General features: G+C 34.9%; 1 protein-coding gene across 5 annotated transcripts in view; it reads left to right on the forward strand.

Moving 5' to 3' along the window:
- DACH1 (dachshund family transcription factor 1) overlaps window positions 1-17,100 on the forward strand; it is a 204,387-nt gene that overhangs the window by 72,106 nt on the left and 115,181 nt on the right. For 4 of the 5 annotated variants that reach the window (XM_021417576.1, XM_021417595.1, XM_021417586.1 and 1 more), the window contains 2 exons: window positions 14,958-15,113; window positions 15,621-15,793. In XM_021417576.1, coding sequence (XP_021273251.1) covers window positions 14,958-15,113; window positions 15,621-15,793 — 329 coding nt within the window. The remainder of the gene's footprint in view (window positions 1-14,957; window positions 15,114-15,620; window positions 15,794-17,100) is intronic. The other variant, XM_021417614.1, reaches the window with a different exon arrangement.

The raw sequence follows: 17,100 nt of genomic DNA on the forward strand, positions 1-17,100 counted from the left end.
AGTTGCTTTCAGAAAACTGCTGTAAACATTTTGTAGCCAGCTTTAACAAAGACTGCAAAGAATCAAAGAATCATAGTAAATATCAGTGAATTCTAGGAGGAATTATTTATAACATCTGAACTCTTTTCAGTTGCATTGCAACAGGCATTTGCCTTAATTTTGACATACTCCCCTGATTTGTTTTTAGTTTCAATTACTTGGCTTGAGTTATTCCTAATCACTGAAAGCTCATTTCTGTGTGGAGGTCTGCAATGTTCTCAAAGTGTACAAGGGAGTTTGGCAGTTTATTTGACTTAGCAAATTAAAATAATGGAGGAAAGTATGATATTCGGTATGAGTCATTGCAGCTGTTGCACAGATCTAATTCTGGTCTTTTGACTTGGTGCTTCTCCGACTGAAGTTTGTCAGAAGCAAGCTATTCTGTGCTTGAAAGTATAACAGAGCAGAATATCCTGCATAGTACAGAAAGCATGATATAAATGTTTTTAGTGAGTGTGTCATATGTACAGGCATGTTCAGTATAATATTTTCTATATTATGTTACATATTACATATATGTTACATATTACATACATTACATATATAATACATATTACCTCAGACAAGAAGTAGGCATGTGGAAGAATGTAATTGAGTTATTATGGTATAAAAATTCTTCTTACTACAGTCTGATGACCACGCAGTATACTCTTTGCATAGATAAGATTTGGGGCAACGGGTTTTGTCATACATAACTTTGTTTCAAATGTCAGGGCCTGTTTATTAACTCCATCACTTTGGATCAGATATCTTTTTGATCAGGTAACTTCTTATTTCACTATCACGCCATTCTGTAATTACTGTGTTGATTACCATTCATATAAGAGTTCACTTCTAGTATGCATCACTGTCTCTTTACAGTATAAAGACGTTACATGTTAGGAACACAATATTAGTTGCATATGAAATATTGACATTTCAGGATGTACTTCTGTTCTAACTGTGGTGAGGTTCCAAAACTGCATAATATGAAAAATAAAGAACTTTCATTTATTGTAAAATGTATAACATATATGTAACAAATCTGTAAATATATAAGATGATATAAACCAAAGTACACTGAACTGGAAAAAAAAAAGAAAATAGAATGATTCCTGTTGCAACTTCATGGTATTTTACATGTAAGTTTCATGTTGAGAATTTTGTCTAGAATATCTTTGCTTAATGTTTGCCATCAGTCCAGCGCTGTCATTGTAGGTTTCAACAAAAATGACTCAAGTTCCACAGAGAACGAGATAGGAATGAAATATGAATATTTTTTCAGTATTGAAATACTTACATTTGTTTTAGTGCTCCTAAGCTTCAGAGGAAGGAGTTAAAGTTTATCAAGATGGCACTAGAGTCTGGTCACTTGAAAATCAGTCTGAACTGGCTAAAAATAAGTCTCTACCATTGCATTTCTGATGCCCATTAAGCTTGTTTAGAAATTTGTAACTACTTGGGTATGGTCCAGACTCACAGGTCTCTGGTTAAATCTTCTCTCTAGCAGTTTTGCAATAACTACTGGAATTTAAAACTTTTGTGCTCTGAATTGTATTGTTGCTAGCATTTTCAGTACTTCATGACTGTTAGTACAGAGGACTCGAGATCATTTTTTGGAGTTGACAGATGTAATGCCCTGGACTTTACTGATAGGATGCCTTGAAGGATTTTGGATTTCATGACAAGCTTACCTTATTGCCCAGAACAGGTTACTTAGATAGATCTGACTTTCATACATACCAGAGACGAACTTTGTGTGGAGCTGCTGGAATCTAGATTAATGCAATCATCAGACCCATCCTTCCTCCCCAGAAGACAAAAACAAATCAAACAATAACAGCAAAAAAAACAGCCCCCACACTTAAAAGTTTGGCCCAACATGATTTATTTCCCTGAGCTTTAGAATCTGGTTTATGCAAATCCACAGTACTTACTGGCATCAGCAAACTTTGTTTTCATTAATGTTTGGCCAAAGTAATTGCGTGAACAGAATTCTAGACCCATTCAAGGAAACATATTTTGAAACAGGATATTGAAAATAAAGTCCATAGGACAACAAAAGTCAGTTTACATGCTGATGTCAGCATTTGTGTGCTGTGATAAAGGCAGGCTCTTTCCATGATAAAGATAAATTCATATCCAAATCTTTAATAATAAACAAAACTGATGTTAGCTTTTCACATTAAAGTCAGAAGCGTCTTTGTAACTCTTCCCAGAGACTTGATTGTTAGGAACAAAAGTTATGTCCTGTTAAGAAAAAAAATTCATCACTGAAGTTATTACATAGGGTGTACTCTGTATTCCAGACTCGAGCTTTATAGTGAAACCTTTGAAGAGTCTGCCCATACCTACCAAATGTTGTAATTGATACAGAAACACTGCTATACAACAGCTGCAATAACAAGGTGCTGCTGCCTTTACTTTAATCTACCTCTCTTTCTGCCAGTTTATTATGTTTTGAATTTATTCTTTTGTAGATCTGTGAGCTATCTTTCTTATGGAAATTAATCTTTTTAAAGGATTTGTACTCTCATTTTCAAACACTAATACATTCATTCAAGTATCCCATTATTCAGAACCAGCTGGCTTTTTATCTAGTGATATTTACTTCAAAAAGCCAAGTTAAATGGTATCATAGATTAATTCTCAGGGCACAGGAAAGCTTTTTTAGAGAAGAAGAGATTTGGTAATGACTTAGAATATCGCTATAAAATCATAGAACATGTCAAAAATGCGTTATGTAATCTTTCATAATATGAAACTTCACAAAAAAGTTAATTCACTGAATTGAGCATAGTATGTGACATCAGTGTATGGTTTTTAAGGGGAAGATTATGTAATGATAAAACTTTGCTGTGATTTATAATAAACTGTGTCATGATTTTTAGTTATGTGTTTCTTCTTTGCAGAAAGCGCCGAAACTTCAAAAAGGACATTATCCACTGAAATTTCTTACATAAATCAAACTGGAAATAAGACACATTTTACAATTCAATTTAAGATCCCACAGAGACAATAATGTTGCAAGCTGTGCATTTTACAGAGTAATATGGTAATGTCTAGTTTGCATTTTTGAAAAACCAAATTAATCACACTTTATTGAATATGTTGAAGCAAACCTAAAATTCATCTATTATTAAAAAACTTGTGCAACAAACACAAACTATATTTTATACATAAAGGACAAACTCATTTATTCATTAGGTTAAAACACTTGGAGTTTGCATTTTGTAGCTATGAAGGAAATGACATTTTGTTATCTGTTCTCCTTTTTAAATTTTTCAAAGCATTATGTTCAGAGTAATCTGCTTGAAAAATCGTACTAACACTTTAACATGGTATCAGTCCTGAAGGCTGCACAGAAATCCCTGTGGAATCTAAGGGTAGTCTTGATTTTTAAACTTCCTTTGTTGGTGAATCACTTTAAAGGACAAATAATCTGTTATCATATATCTCATATAAATAACATATTTTAGCCCTTCATGGATTAACCACAAGATAATAAACTTTATAGCCAAATTTTAGCATGTGTACATCTCTTGAGCTAAAACGCCTCTACACTAGTTTGAAGTAGAACTTGTGTCTTTGAACTCAGCTGTGCTCAGACTGGAACATCAAAGAAGCAGGGATGAAATTTGGGCCTTATTCAAATCTCACTGACTTCAATAGAAATGGGATGTCAGTCTTTTAAAGGGAAAGATATTTAAAAAAGATGCATACATCTTTTCCTGCTACAGAGTATGATTGTGAAATTACATATCATTACATCTTGCAAAGCATGTTAACCTCTGTGCCCAGTTTGTATGTCAGGTACTCACTGTCTACTGCCTTTTATTCCATTTCTAGAAATATGACTTCAAGTTATTCTAATGCCTTTTAGACATTTTTTTTTTTCTCCAGGATTTAATTTCTAGGAGGGCTTTTACCTGTTGATGACTTGCTAGTTTTGGTTATTTTAAAGTGAGAAATACAGCTTTCACTGGAAACCAGTAGTCATTACGCTGATTTTTGTCAGAAACTCAACATCATTTGTGAAAACAAAGCTCTTGGGAGAAATGGTCAAACTGATTTTAAAGAGTCAATAAACCTCAGCAACAACAACAATAATAATAACAATAAAGTTACATAAAAATAATTTAGAAAAATGGGCGCAATTTTTGCATGTTTTTTCTTTGAGTATCAGGGAAAGCTCTAGTCCTTGTCTAATGTTTAACTTCAAGGTCTGTGCCTAACATAATTTTAGTCTAAAATTAACATTGCTGTTGTTTTTCTTTTCTTAAGCAGCATGTATTACAAAGTGTCAGTTCACTTGTATTTTCTTACAAGAATAATAACAAATTTGAAAACACATTATGCATGATTTTTTCTCTCTGGACATGCATATGTGGACTGTGCCTCCCCCAAAAAATCTCTGTTCCAGCAACACTTTTGAGATATTTTTGAGTCTGCTTTCTTTGATGCTTTTAGCAAGATGCAGACCTGGAAAGCTGTAAATGGTCATAGTAGAAGTTAAGGTTTTTTTTGTTTGTTTATTGCACAACAAGCATTGTGCATTGAAGAAAATGCTACACGAAGATTTACATCCAGATCCATCTTATCTGATGTGAGGTAGGTAAAAATTAGCAGTACAGACTTCTCTGTTGTCAATAATGATCCACAATGAAGGCACATGTGCAGTAAAACACGCTGGCAGCTCCAGTGCAGTAGAAAAACCTCAAGCAACTTTCAGCCACCTGTTCACCACAATGGAATCTATTGTATTTTCTGAGCTTTTTTTTATATGGTTTTGGGAAACTTCGGATGAAAGACGATCCATGACTATCTCATACTGAGCTTGACAATGTGAAATGCTGGGCAGAAACACTAGGAGAAACATCTTTGTCCATCTGGTATACATAGGACTGAACACATGCCAGTGAGAAGGCTTCTGATGATGGTCTTTAAATGCCAGTGTCCATCTCATTATTATGTGATAGCCACCAGTTATACACTTGTCCAGAAAGCAAAAGGCTTGGGAACACAGAGTATCTTTGTCAATATTGTACCCACAATTCTGACCTGAAGAACGTTATAACTAATCCAGCCAAGGCAGGAAGAGGAAAAAGTGCTTCTTATATGTACATACTCTGTCTTGTGTTGTGTGCCTTTTCTCACTTCTTGACCAGCTGAACTATGGTAATGAAGAGGGATTGGTGGAACTAGGAAGGGGAAGCAGGGAGGTGCTTTCATCTTTTCTTAAGCACTGGAAAGGCCTACTGTCTTGATTTTTGATAGATTAGATGCGCCTAAGTGTCAATCTCTTGATAGGAATTTTTGTCTAATACACAGAGTTAGATATACTGTTTAAAGTACAAGTTAAAAATGTTTGCATTCTGCACAAAGGTTTGATATAAGACGCTTTCAAAAACAGCCTAGAATGACTATCACATTTTGTGGGATTCATAAAGTTAGGAGTATTAATTCTTTGTCTAATAGCTTAGAAGAACTTTCATGTCTCGAACTATTACAGAAAAAGTGACAACTCTATTTTTTTAAAAAATCTAATATTGAATAAATTAGCATTCTATGCTATCACTTAATGACAAGAGGATTTTTGAGGGGAGAGGTCAAACACTGGCTTGGCTCTTTTTTCTCTTCCACAGTAGAACTTTGTCGTTAGAGATCACTATTGGTAACAGTGATCCAGATACCTTCTGGAATAAAGAAGAGTAAATAATTGGTTTTAAATAGCTTAAAAATTGTGATGTCTTTCCATTTAAAAAGTGAAATAAAAATAGAAAAAAATAATTTAAAACATAGTTACAAAAGGTAGTGAAATTCCAGGAAAATTTTTACTAATGTACTAATATATGTCATTTTCATATTCCCTCATAAATCCAGTTTCATAGTTTAGCTCCTTTGCATTAAGATTTTGTCTCTGACCATAGTTGTAAGGCTCCAGTGAGAAAAACAGTAGCAGTTTTGAATGAGGTAGGGTACCAATTTATCACGAAGTAGGAAAATACTGTTAAGCTAAATTTCAAAGAGAAAATGATCACTTTTACATAAGCTGCATAAATTGTGAGAGGCAATTATAATGGACTGCTGTCTGTGTATACCTATCATTTGTTATGGTATCTTCTCAGTGTAAGCCTTCTAGGGATAGGGCTGTCCATCTGATCTGAGTATCACATATTATTACTGCTACTGCTACTACTAGTTGTATGAGTCATACCAGTCACTCCTGTCAACATCATCCTGAGAAAACAATACATTGTGTACAGGAAGAGTGACAGCTTTGGCAATCCATAAGATTCAGAATCCATGAATTCTTGAGTATTCCTTCTCTAAGTAGCAGAATGTGGTGGTAATCTGTTTTGGGACATGGAAATCCAGAAAACCAGAAAAGGCTGAAGTACACAGTGGAATTACTGTAGCATAATGAGATACTGAATGACAACTGTAATAATGACATGCTTTGTGGCAAACACTGCGTAGTATGTGTTAAACAGCAATGGATTCAATATGATTCATGGTCTGGTTTTGTTTGCTAGACTGAGTATACTGGCATCAGAGCTGCTTGGAGTGCATACTCTGTATGCAAATTCACATGTATGAAAGGAGGATATTTATTAGGGAATTTCTTGCTGACGGTTTGTTGCATCCTTTATGTATTTACATGTGTGGTTTGTGCCTGTGTATGCGTACACATAATGGTAGACAGATGTACACACAGCACACAGATATGTGCATATCCGTATGCCTTTAAGTAATACTGAAGATGTGAAGTTCAGTATCTAAAAGTTTTAAAAAGGGCATTGGTTTTTTTTTGTTTGTTTTTGTTTTTAATTCCCAGTGGATTCCCTTTGAAGTGTGAGAGCTTCTATGTTGTAAACTTAGAAAAGATGCTATATAAGAACTAAAAAATGAAGATTATACCATAATGAATAGATTAAAGCAGAGCAAACAACTTAAGAGAAAGACAAGTCCCAAACTTTTGAGTTAGCTCCTGCTTACCAAAGGAGGAGGAAGCAGTTTCTTTGTGAGCCTCAGAGCTTGTCCAGTCTTCTGGCATCCCTATGGCAGTTCTGTAGTGTGGAAGAGAAATTGCATGGATCTGGAATGCCCAGTTCCTAAAGCAGACTATGGCAGCCCTGCACGTCACTGGGGCAAAGGCCAATTCTTCTGGAAGAGAAACACAGTCATGTGCTCCATAGAGCATCTGAAGCTTGTTGCAGCTGGTGGAGTTTTGTGCAGCCCCTGTTTTGGTTATTTGTGCAGAGAGCAGAGTGATTTAATTGCTGTGAGACCTCACTGTTATATTTGCTGGAGACTGGAAAAGATATTAATCTGTTTATGAGTAAGGACTGATTGTGGATCATTTAGCTTTGCTTTCTAGGAAAATGACTGAAAAATCAATGAGTGAAAGTCTGAATAATAATGTTTAAGAAAGTGCCCCAACCTTTTAGAGACTATGTAGTATAAGGAGTTGGTGTGGCATTTGTGTGTAAAATTGAACCATTCCCATTTAATTCGGCAGATTTTCTTTTTAAGTCATCAGAAAATTTGACTGCCTGAAGTATGTCAGCTTCCCTGGCCTTGTATTTTCATCCCTAAGTGCATGAACACCAGCCTTAGAGAGGCCTGCAAGAGGCCTGCTCAGTCCTTCAAGCTCAAAGCATCTTCAATCTCTCTCTTTTTTTTTCTCTATATTGTGACACTACAGAATGAGGTGCGGCGAAGACTTCTCAAACTGACCGCATGTGTCTTTCTGTTTACAGAAGACATTAAGAAACTTGTATTTCTCACTTCATGGACTTTATGTATATACGTATATATGCTTACGCATTTTTACTGGGAAATTTCTAATATAAATGTATTTTTATTAGTAGATTAAATTACAGGACCACCAGCTGTGCTTGGGTTTCCTGAAAATCTGCAGGATTTTTCCTTTTCAATTAAACCCTCTGGGTCATATGAAATAATTCTTTATTAAAATAAAGAAAAGAGGGAAGAGAAATTACCAAATGAATGTGTGATGTATTCCATTCCCTTGCTTTTACTGTTGTGTTTGTTCACTTGCTTGTTGAAAATATATCACTGTTGGATTAACTAATAAGTGGGAAAAAAATCTACAAACACATACAACTGTAATCAAGATGTTCACTAAATATTTTTTATTGTGTTGAGTAAGATAAAGTGTTTTTATTTGCTTATTTTAGTTGACTTCGTATAGCATAGTAATAGTTATGTCATAAAAACTCTGTGTCAAGGAGGTACCTGCGCTCTTATCATACAGCATCATGTAACCATCCTAAGAAACTGTATGTTATCTGTGAAATGAGAATAAGTTATGTATTTGTGAAAGGAGACAAATGGAAAATCTATTTTTAGGTAAATGTCATACAGCCTGTGACTGAGCTGCTGAGCTTTCTCTTACATCGGACAGTTTCATTATTCATTACGTTGAATTTTAAAAAAGCTTTTCCCGTGTTAATCTCTTTGGTGAAATAATGAAGGATTAGTATAAAGTATGAAATATGTATTCCATGGAATTCACTGCCACTGTAAAAATTATTTCACTTACTAGTTTATATAAATTCAATTTTTTTTTGTGATTCATGATTAAGAATATATACTCTGATATTCAGCATGAAGAATTCCATCTTATTTCCCAGATTTACCTGTTTGTACTGCAATTTTTATTTATCAGAAGATAAATACGATAAGTGGAGTAAAGTGGGAACAAGTCTGGCTTGCAGTGCAAACTGCGGTTATTGTTTCTCTCTCATGACCAAGAGAAACCTATGTAATAAAATTAAGACAGTAAATGAAGCAGTCAACATGTCCGAGGCCAAAAACCTTTTTTTTTTTTTTTTTTTTTTTCAGTTTGAATATGTTGTCTGCAAGAAGCTATATGTGATTTCAAAGGTTCTCATAGCCTTTCCTTTTTATGTTTCTGTGGGAAAACGTGTATCAAAAAATAGTCTCTTTTAAATCTTTTTTCTGCAGTATTTGCTTCTGTACCTACTTGTTCTCTGTAGTTGCAATAGCAGAACTACAGATACAAGACCCATAAACCCAGTGTGTTAGATAAAATTATAAAAATTTTCAATTATCAGGCCAGATTGCTCATGGTCTGTTTAAGAGCATAAGCATGATTATCTAACCATAAAATAACAAGGCAAAGCTTTGTGAGGAAAGAAAAGAAAAAAAATTAAAACGCTTGTCTGGAGTAGTACGTCAAGTGTTCCAGAGAATCCTTGGAAAACTTATAATTTCCCTGTGTGATGATAGCCATTGTTCTCCCGAACATTTTGTGATCTCAGAAGAGATAATAATGCTATTTTTTAAATATCAGCAGTGTGAGACAGATACTATTCAGGTAATGCAAAATTTTATTTGCTTTAATGATAAAGCAGTAATACAGAGGTCTTAAAAAAGTGCTCTTACCTATAAATGTCTGTCCTTTATATGTCTCACAACACTGCTTTATGGCAGGTAAGGAGGGAAGGGCTGTAGCTGATTTCAGGAGACCAAACTGAATTATACAAAAATGAAATCACAAATTAATAGCAATCAAATCTTAAGAAAAAGGATTTGATTTGAAGAGTAGTATGAGTGCTTCTGCAACATCACATGCTAAGATTACGAACTTCTAACATGCTATTATGCATATTTTCCAGTGGACGTAAATAGCACAGATAATGAAGAATAGTCCACTTCAGAAAAATGAGCCAACACAGCTGATACTGATGCTTTGTTTGGTAATTGTTGCTGAGATACAATTTGTTTCAGCAAACACAGAAGATAACAGCAGGCTTGTTTGTAAGATTAAGGGGACTGAAAGAAGATCAGTAATACCAAAAATAAACAAGCAAATAAATAGGTTTGAGTTAGTAGTAGAAATTCAGACTCCTTTGTCTTTCTGCCACATGATACTGCTTGTGTATGTAATAATATTACCTGAAACAGTTTCTGAGCGAGGGCCAGGATTCTCTTGCCTAAAGACGAGCACAGAGTCCTCTCCGAGACGCCATAAAATAAGCAAGTTTTCTGATGAAAGAAAGAGAAGACTTGTGGGCCTGGAAGATAACCTAGTTTTAACTTCTAAAATTCACCTGTAAGACAGGTTGGACTCAGTTGCTTAGAAATAGGTACGTTTCTACTATCTTAGATACCCAGGAATACGCTGCCTTACTTCCATCTCCAGATGACTTGCAGGCACTGTGTTGTACTCACCAACCCTGTGAGAATGTCTAAAATCATTTTAGCTGTCTCAGGTGGTGTGTATGTGAGGAATTGAACTGAGTCTGGGAGGAGGGTCACTGCAGTCACTAGAGCCACAAGATTCTGATTCAGATTCAGGTGACCAAAGATACCCGTCTCCCATGAAGTGAGCTCAGCAGTTCTCTAGAGCCTGTTCTTGTGTCCCTGTTCACTATAAAGGGAACAAAAATGTTTAGCTTACTTTGTAGGAACATTGATTTAGACAAACTGAATGCTAAATGTGTCAAAAATGAGAAAGGAAAAAGGAATAATCAAATATGAGATGAGTTTCTAAAAATGAATCTAGTTTGCTTAAATCAGTTTGCTTGCAAGGCTGATAGTGTACAGCCTAGTTTTCTGCTTCATTTTCTTTTACTTGGCTGCATTACTTTCCACTCCAGAATTATTTTTGTTTATTATTACCATCCTTAGCTACCTAATTGTGCTACTAATGAATACAAATAATCCAGGCATCAGGCTGTTACAGACCCACTTCAGTGTACAAATAATGGTTTGTTGAATAACTGCTGATAATGGGAGAAAGTAGTTGACATTATGGAAAATACGTGCTGAAATATTCGTTATTGGGAAAAACAGAAAAACACTGAATTCTGTAATCTTTTAAGTTATGAAAATGTATTGTCATTTTTGTTCCATCAGACTGTTCATGATGAGACATTTTGAGCCCAGTTTCTAAATGTGTGCTTACACTTGGAACTTTAATTTGAAATTTTTGAGTGCACTTTAGCACATGAAAGACATAGCTGGCTACTGAATTGCCTATTGAAGCGCACGTGTATGGAGTTTGAACACTTAACATTAAACATCTACATTTCAAAATTGAGTCTCTTGTGCCTGAAAGCCTTGAAAATCCTACTCTGGTCAGCCTAGTGCAGCATCGATTGAAATGCAACATAAGTTTGAATGCAATGTAGAGCTTCCAATTGCTGCTTCAGAAAGTGTTGTGCTGAATCTGGAACACTTTGCATAATTCAATTAATTATGCCACTAAAAAATGATTTTCTCTCAATTTAAAGCAAACAGCTTTTATGAGGGTGAACTGCAGCATCCAGGGATATCAGGTGTCCAGGCTTTTAATCCTATTACAAAGACTTGACAACTACTGATGAAAACTGGAAAAATGTATGCCTCCAGCAGGGCAACAAGTAAAGAGGAAGAAGGAAACAGATTTTTGATACTCTTTGAAACCACTGTATGCCTAAAGTCTAAATCAAATATAAAAAGTGACAGAACATATAGCTAGCACTTAGCACTTAGTTGTGCAGATGGTGAGTAGTGTCCATGGAATTAAACTTATTTTGGTTTGACATTAATGAAAATTATTCTTTCCTCTGATAGGAAAATTGTTATGCTTAACTAAGGTAAGAAACACACAGCAAATGGCCAGGACTACTTGTTTCTGTCTGTCCACTTAAAAGTGTTCAGGAGTGCAACAGCATGTAGTTTGAAACTGGTTCCTAATATTATGGTTTGGATTCTGTCTATGACTCATTGTAAACAAATCTTGACAGACAATTCCAAACTACAAGTATTAAGCAATCAGTCATTGACTAGACACTAGCCTAGATGCTTTGCTTTCTGAAGCTTGTATTCTCTATCCCAGTTTATTATTGGCTTTGATATCATTCTGAAACAACAGACAATGTATTTTGGAAGCAGAAAGGAGTATTAATTCTAAAAAGCTCTGATTTCTGAGCCGCATAATCAGTGCCATTACTGGAAGACTTTGACCAACCATGCAACATGATGTTACTGACTTAGGAAAGCTTGCAGTAGAATTGACAGCATCTCCATACTGAACATCAGCGTGTAATGTGAAATTAATTGTACTGCAGATGATCTTGCTAATAAATAAGGAAAATATTAGTGGGAGTTCACCAGCTCTGTGACACTGAAATGCAGAAGTCTTCTATGCCTATCATATTAACAAATACTCATATATTCACTAATGTATTCTATATATATATTCTATATATATATGGCACATATGTATGTCAGCATCTTTTGATGGGAAAGTTAAGAAGAAAAACATTTAAAGCATTTGTAAAATGCTGTCCTGGTTAGGAATGCAATAACTTTAAGTGTAAATTCAAGAATTTTGCCCCAGGTGTAAAATATATTTTACAAACTGCACGCACTTTTATATTTATTTTTAAGAAGAGAAATAAATGTCCAAAACAGAATTTTCAGTGGATGACGATTGGAGAGTTTGTAGCTACAAAAGCAACACATTTTGGCCTAGATTCATCTTTCTTAAGGCATATACGTCTAATCCATCTGTAAAAGCTTTCTCTGCATTTACTGCAAAGATGTAGGGAAGCCCAGAGGGCATTCATTCCATTTGTCTCTTGTGGTCTTTCCCTCTCCATTTTATGTGTATGTAGGCATTACCTGGTCACCAGGCAGTACTGATTTCATCTGAATCATGTGGTAGTCCCACTTGTGCTAAAGTAACCAACCAACACGCAGGGCTTATGCTGGCTTCACGTTAGCCGTAGCAAGACAGCAACGAGTGTGAAATGGGAGCAGCATGGACTAGCAGGATGTACTCTGATGCAACATCTACCAGAAAGAAAGTTGCTGAACTTAACGGGTGCAAAAATTTAGATTGGACTTGTACCTGCCCAGTATTTGACATTATGTAGCCAGATTTTTGGTGGTTGTTTTGCAATGAAGCCCTAAGCATCATACAAACACTTCATTATTTAATGCAGTCAAAGATGGGTTGAATGACCCTTCGGAGTTACCTGTCTTCTTCTATTAAATACATATTGGCATCAACACCTACATTTTGTCTTAAATTAATTGAGATGAACTCACTTCTTGTGTTTAACTCTTATTTCTAGGGTCAGACTTTTTAATGAATGAACATTTGGAATAAATGAAATGTATATGCTACAGTGCCAATATGCAAAAAAACTGAGAAATTAGAAGAACTTTTTTTCCTGTTACTGTTTAGCTCTTTTATTTATGTATTTATTTGATGATTCTCAGAATATGAGAAAATATGTTCACTTACCAAAGGTGATGAGATTCCAGTCAGATATTAAGCAGATTGGCTATGTACACTGCATAAAGGTGGTGACAATTTCTTGTAAAATAATAGAAGTATCTAATATAATTGATTCTTTTCATTGTTTCATAAAACTGCTTTGTTTGATTTTGGGAGAGTTTGGACTGAATTTTCATTACCTACTTCTGAACAATTTACACTGGGATTGAGACAGTATTGAGCTAATGAGTTAGAATTTATATTGAGCCTTAACTATCTTCATGAAGTAACAAGGGAAAGAAAATCACGGCAATAATGGAGTATTTTTTCATTATAAACTGTTATACAGCTTTTACAATCAGGTTTTTAATAGATGTAGAGAAATTAAATTGGAATTCTACCAACTTCTGTGCTTTTGTCATCCCATAAAAATGATGTTAAAAAAATGTCAAGACTAATGTGGTAATCCCTTTTCTACCAAAGTGAAGTGGAGGTGGTATTAGTTTTGTTGTTTCTCAGGCCCTGTTTATTGGGTAGTAAGATGTGTGCAGAAAAGCATTCAGAAATATGCACTTCACTGTAATCCCTAATGCTAAATTTAGACTCAATCGGTATTGACTTATCAAGACTTATCAGTTCTCACAAAAGTAGTAGAAAATTTCAGTAAGGAAGATGACATTGCACGCCACAGGAAAAGGGGAGAGGTCATGTATTCTTGATGTGCTTCTTGATTAATGCTGGGAATGCATGCAAGTAGGGCTATTAATATATTCAAACATTGTTTATTGATTGTATATGATAAACATACAAACTCATACAGTGATTGTATGGATTACTTTGGATGTGTAGACATACTCAGTCTCTGCTTTACGCCTAAATTTGCACAATGAATAACATGTTTTCAGAACAAATCTAAAAATTAATATTTTTAAGTGAGTTTTTGTTGTCCTTTAATCATATTCTTCCATTTAGTTCTGTGAGTATTTTTTATCAGGGAATCTGCAACAATGAAAAAGATTATTTCACAAATATATGAACTCATCTCAACTCTTATTTGTCCACATTCCATTTCACTAGCAAAAGACTTCAGGAATCATTAAATAATTCCATACATTTTAATTAATCATATGAAACAAAAATTGAATATTCAACACTGAAATGTCAGCCAGGCATGCATGAACGTATGCCAGTGCCATCAGTAAATGAATTTTTTAGTTAATTTCTACAGTGTTTGTTCATTCATGAATACAAGAAGAAATATTAATGTAGTTTGAATTTGAATTGGCATAATAGACAAAATTCTTTGTTTTAGACGTAATGAACACATATAAAACAAATTCCACAAGTAGTTTTTTTCCACTTGCTATCAATGGCAAAAGTATATGTAAAAATATTAATACATCAAACAAACATCATATGAAGGAGCACAACTCTAATACATTTAGGTTTGTGCTCTAGCTGGACTTGAAAATTTATGCTTACTTCTTCAGCATGTGGAAAAAAATAAAAAACAACAAGACCTCAAAAAAATCCTTCCCCCATCCCACATATTTAAAAAATAAAATAAAAATTAGTCCTTGCAAAAAAAGTTAAATTACTGGCCTTCCTTGAATATTCAAACAGCTAAAATTTGAGGTCTTCCTTCATCCAAATAATATATATTCATTCCCCACAGGCAGCAGTGATGGTTCTTGGGATAAAGAAAAACTTCAGTCTCCCCCCACCCAAGGATCACAGGCCTCTATTAACCACCCCAACTTGCCTGGACAACATAATGTTCCAGTTAGCCATCCTCTCAACCCTCTTCAACAGAACCACCTTCTGCCAAATGGTACGGGTTGACATCTTTCAGCACTAACATCAGCAGTTTTCCAATTCCTGTCTTTATTTTGTGTTTACATAAGTAGGCTATCAAAAGTCAAAGATGTGGGGAATGTTACAATGCTTCCTTCAAAGCAACCAGCAGAAGAAGTGGAGATGAGAAAGACCAATATACATGTAATATTTAAAATCACTGATAACCTGTGAATAACTGACATAATAATGCACTGCTAAGGCACCTTGCAGAAGATATTAGAGAAGCTAATAAACTACTGTTGTTTATCAGTGATACTGTACGACGTTTCATAAATATGAACAAATCAAGAGGAGCCTGTCCTTGTGTCTAAAAATCCTCTGTTGCTGCTTGTGATTTGCCCATGTATAACCCAGAAAAGAGCTGACATATTGCTGCTTTGTCCCGAAATGTTAACCATCCATTACTCTTGTCCATCAGGAGAAAAAATTAAAAATACAAAAATAAGTAAACCTATTTCCTTTTTTCTTTTTTTCCCTCCAGGATTGGAACTTCCGTTTATGATGATGCCCCACCCATTAATTCCTGTGAGCCTACCTCCAGCATCTGTCACAATGGCAATGAGCCAGATGAATCACCTTAGTACCATTGCCAACATGGCAGCAGCAGCACAAGTGCAGAGTCCTCCATCCAGAGTTGAGACATCTGTTATTAAGGTAATGTTATTAAAAGAGAGGTAAAAATGTTGCACATTCACATCTATCACAAAGATGGGTAGGTGTCAGAAGTTTTAAGGTAAGTCATGAAGTCAATATGTACAAGAAAAACAATTGCTGTAGCTCTGAGAAGTAGGCTGCTGGTGTCCAGTTTTACCTTCTGAAAAAAAAGCTCATTGAGACATTCAACATGCTTGTGCTCCTGTCCTGTTGTCTGAGTAACTGAACAAGCTTAGATTCATAAAGAACCATTCAGTCAAAAGTGTTGCGATTAACCTAGAAAAAGATGGTCCAATGACCTAATTTAGATATCCGCACTTTAAAATGTAAGATCTCCTTTGGAGGCTTACAGTGGTACCTCTGTCATATCTTTGATGATATAAATGTTCGGACATTTCTTTTAAAAGAATTGTTTGCTGAGGTGCTATGTCAACAGTACTAGATTCTATCCCTAATGTCTGTCTTACTCTCAACTTGGATACATATATGCTCTGCTGAAAACTCACTGATTGCATGGTGGTTTCTGCACCTTTGTTCTTCTGTTTTCACTTGAGCTGTATTTAGTAAGAGTTACATGATACTGAACTTGTTCTTTGGAACATAAGTGGTGCTGTATTTCATTCTAAATTTATTTTCTTAATGGGAACAGTGACCACTGGTATTAGAGAAGGTATCTAAAAAATGAAGTTTGGGATGGAGCACATGCAGAACTACATTTGAGAATTACGAATTACTAAGAAAACAAAACTTCGTTTTCACTATTTACTAATACTTCCATTTTTTTCATCATCTGCAAGTATTTTATTTCCCATGTAAGAGTTCAACATTTGATTTTTCACTAGTGTTTGTAACTTTCTGCTTAAAAAATTTGTCAGGCATGTGCATTTGTAGTACAATGTAGCTCCTGGGTAATATAAAAAAGATTTACTTTTTGGGAAGCAGGTCATGGGAACTGGGACTGCTGTGTTTTCAGATCTGACCCCATTATGGGAATATCACAGGAACCTGGAAGGACTTAACTGAGACTTATTCCTGGTTCATCTGATCTACAGCTGTTTAATAGGTTCAAAAGTATTGGACTCTGAAAGAGAGACTAACATCATGTTATAATGTGTGTTATTTTAACCACAAACAGTGCCATACCAGAATTTTTTTCTTATCCCAGAGTTCCTTAAATTCTTCAAAGTTTATTCTTGTAGCTTGTCTAGTTAGTTTCAGTCTAACCTAGGAGAAGATTTTGAAAGTACCTAGCAATTTTGATTTTGAAACATTTTAGCAGTGTTTTGCAACTGGAAAATCATCTTTTT

The sequence above is a fragment of the Numida meleagris genome, chromosome 1, assembly GCF_002078875.1.
Source record: "Numida meleagris isolate 19003 breed g44 Domestic line chromosome 1, NumMel1.0, whole genome shotgun sequence".
Classification (NCBI taxonomy): domain Eukaryota; kingdom Metazoa; phylum Chordata; class Aves; order Galliformes; family Numididae; genus Numida; species Numida meleagris.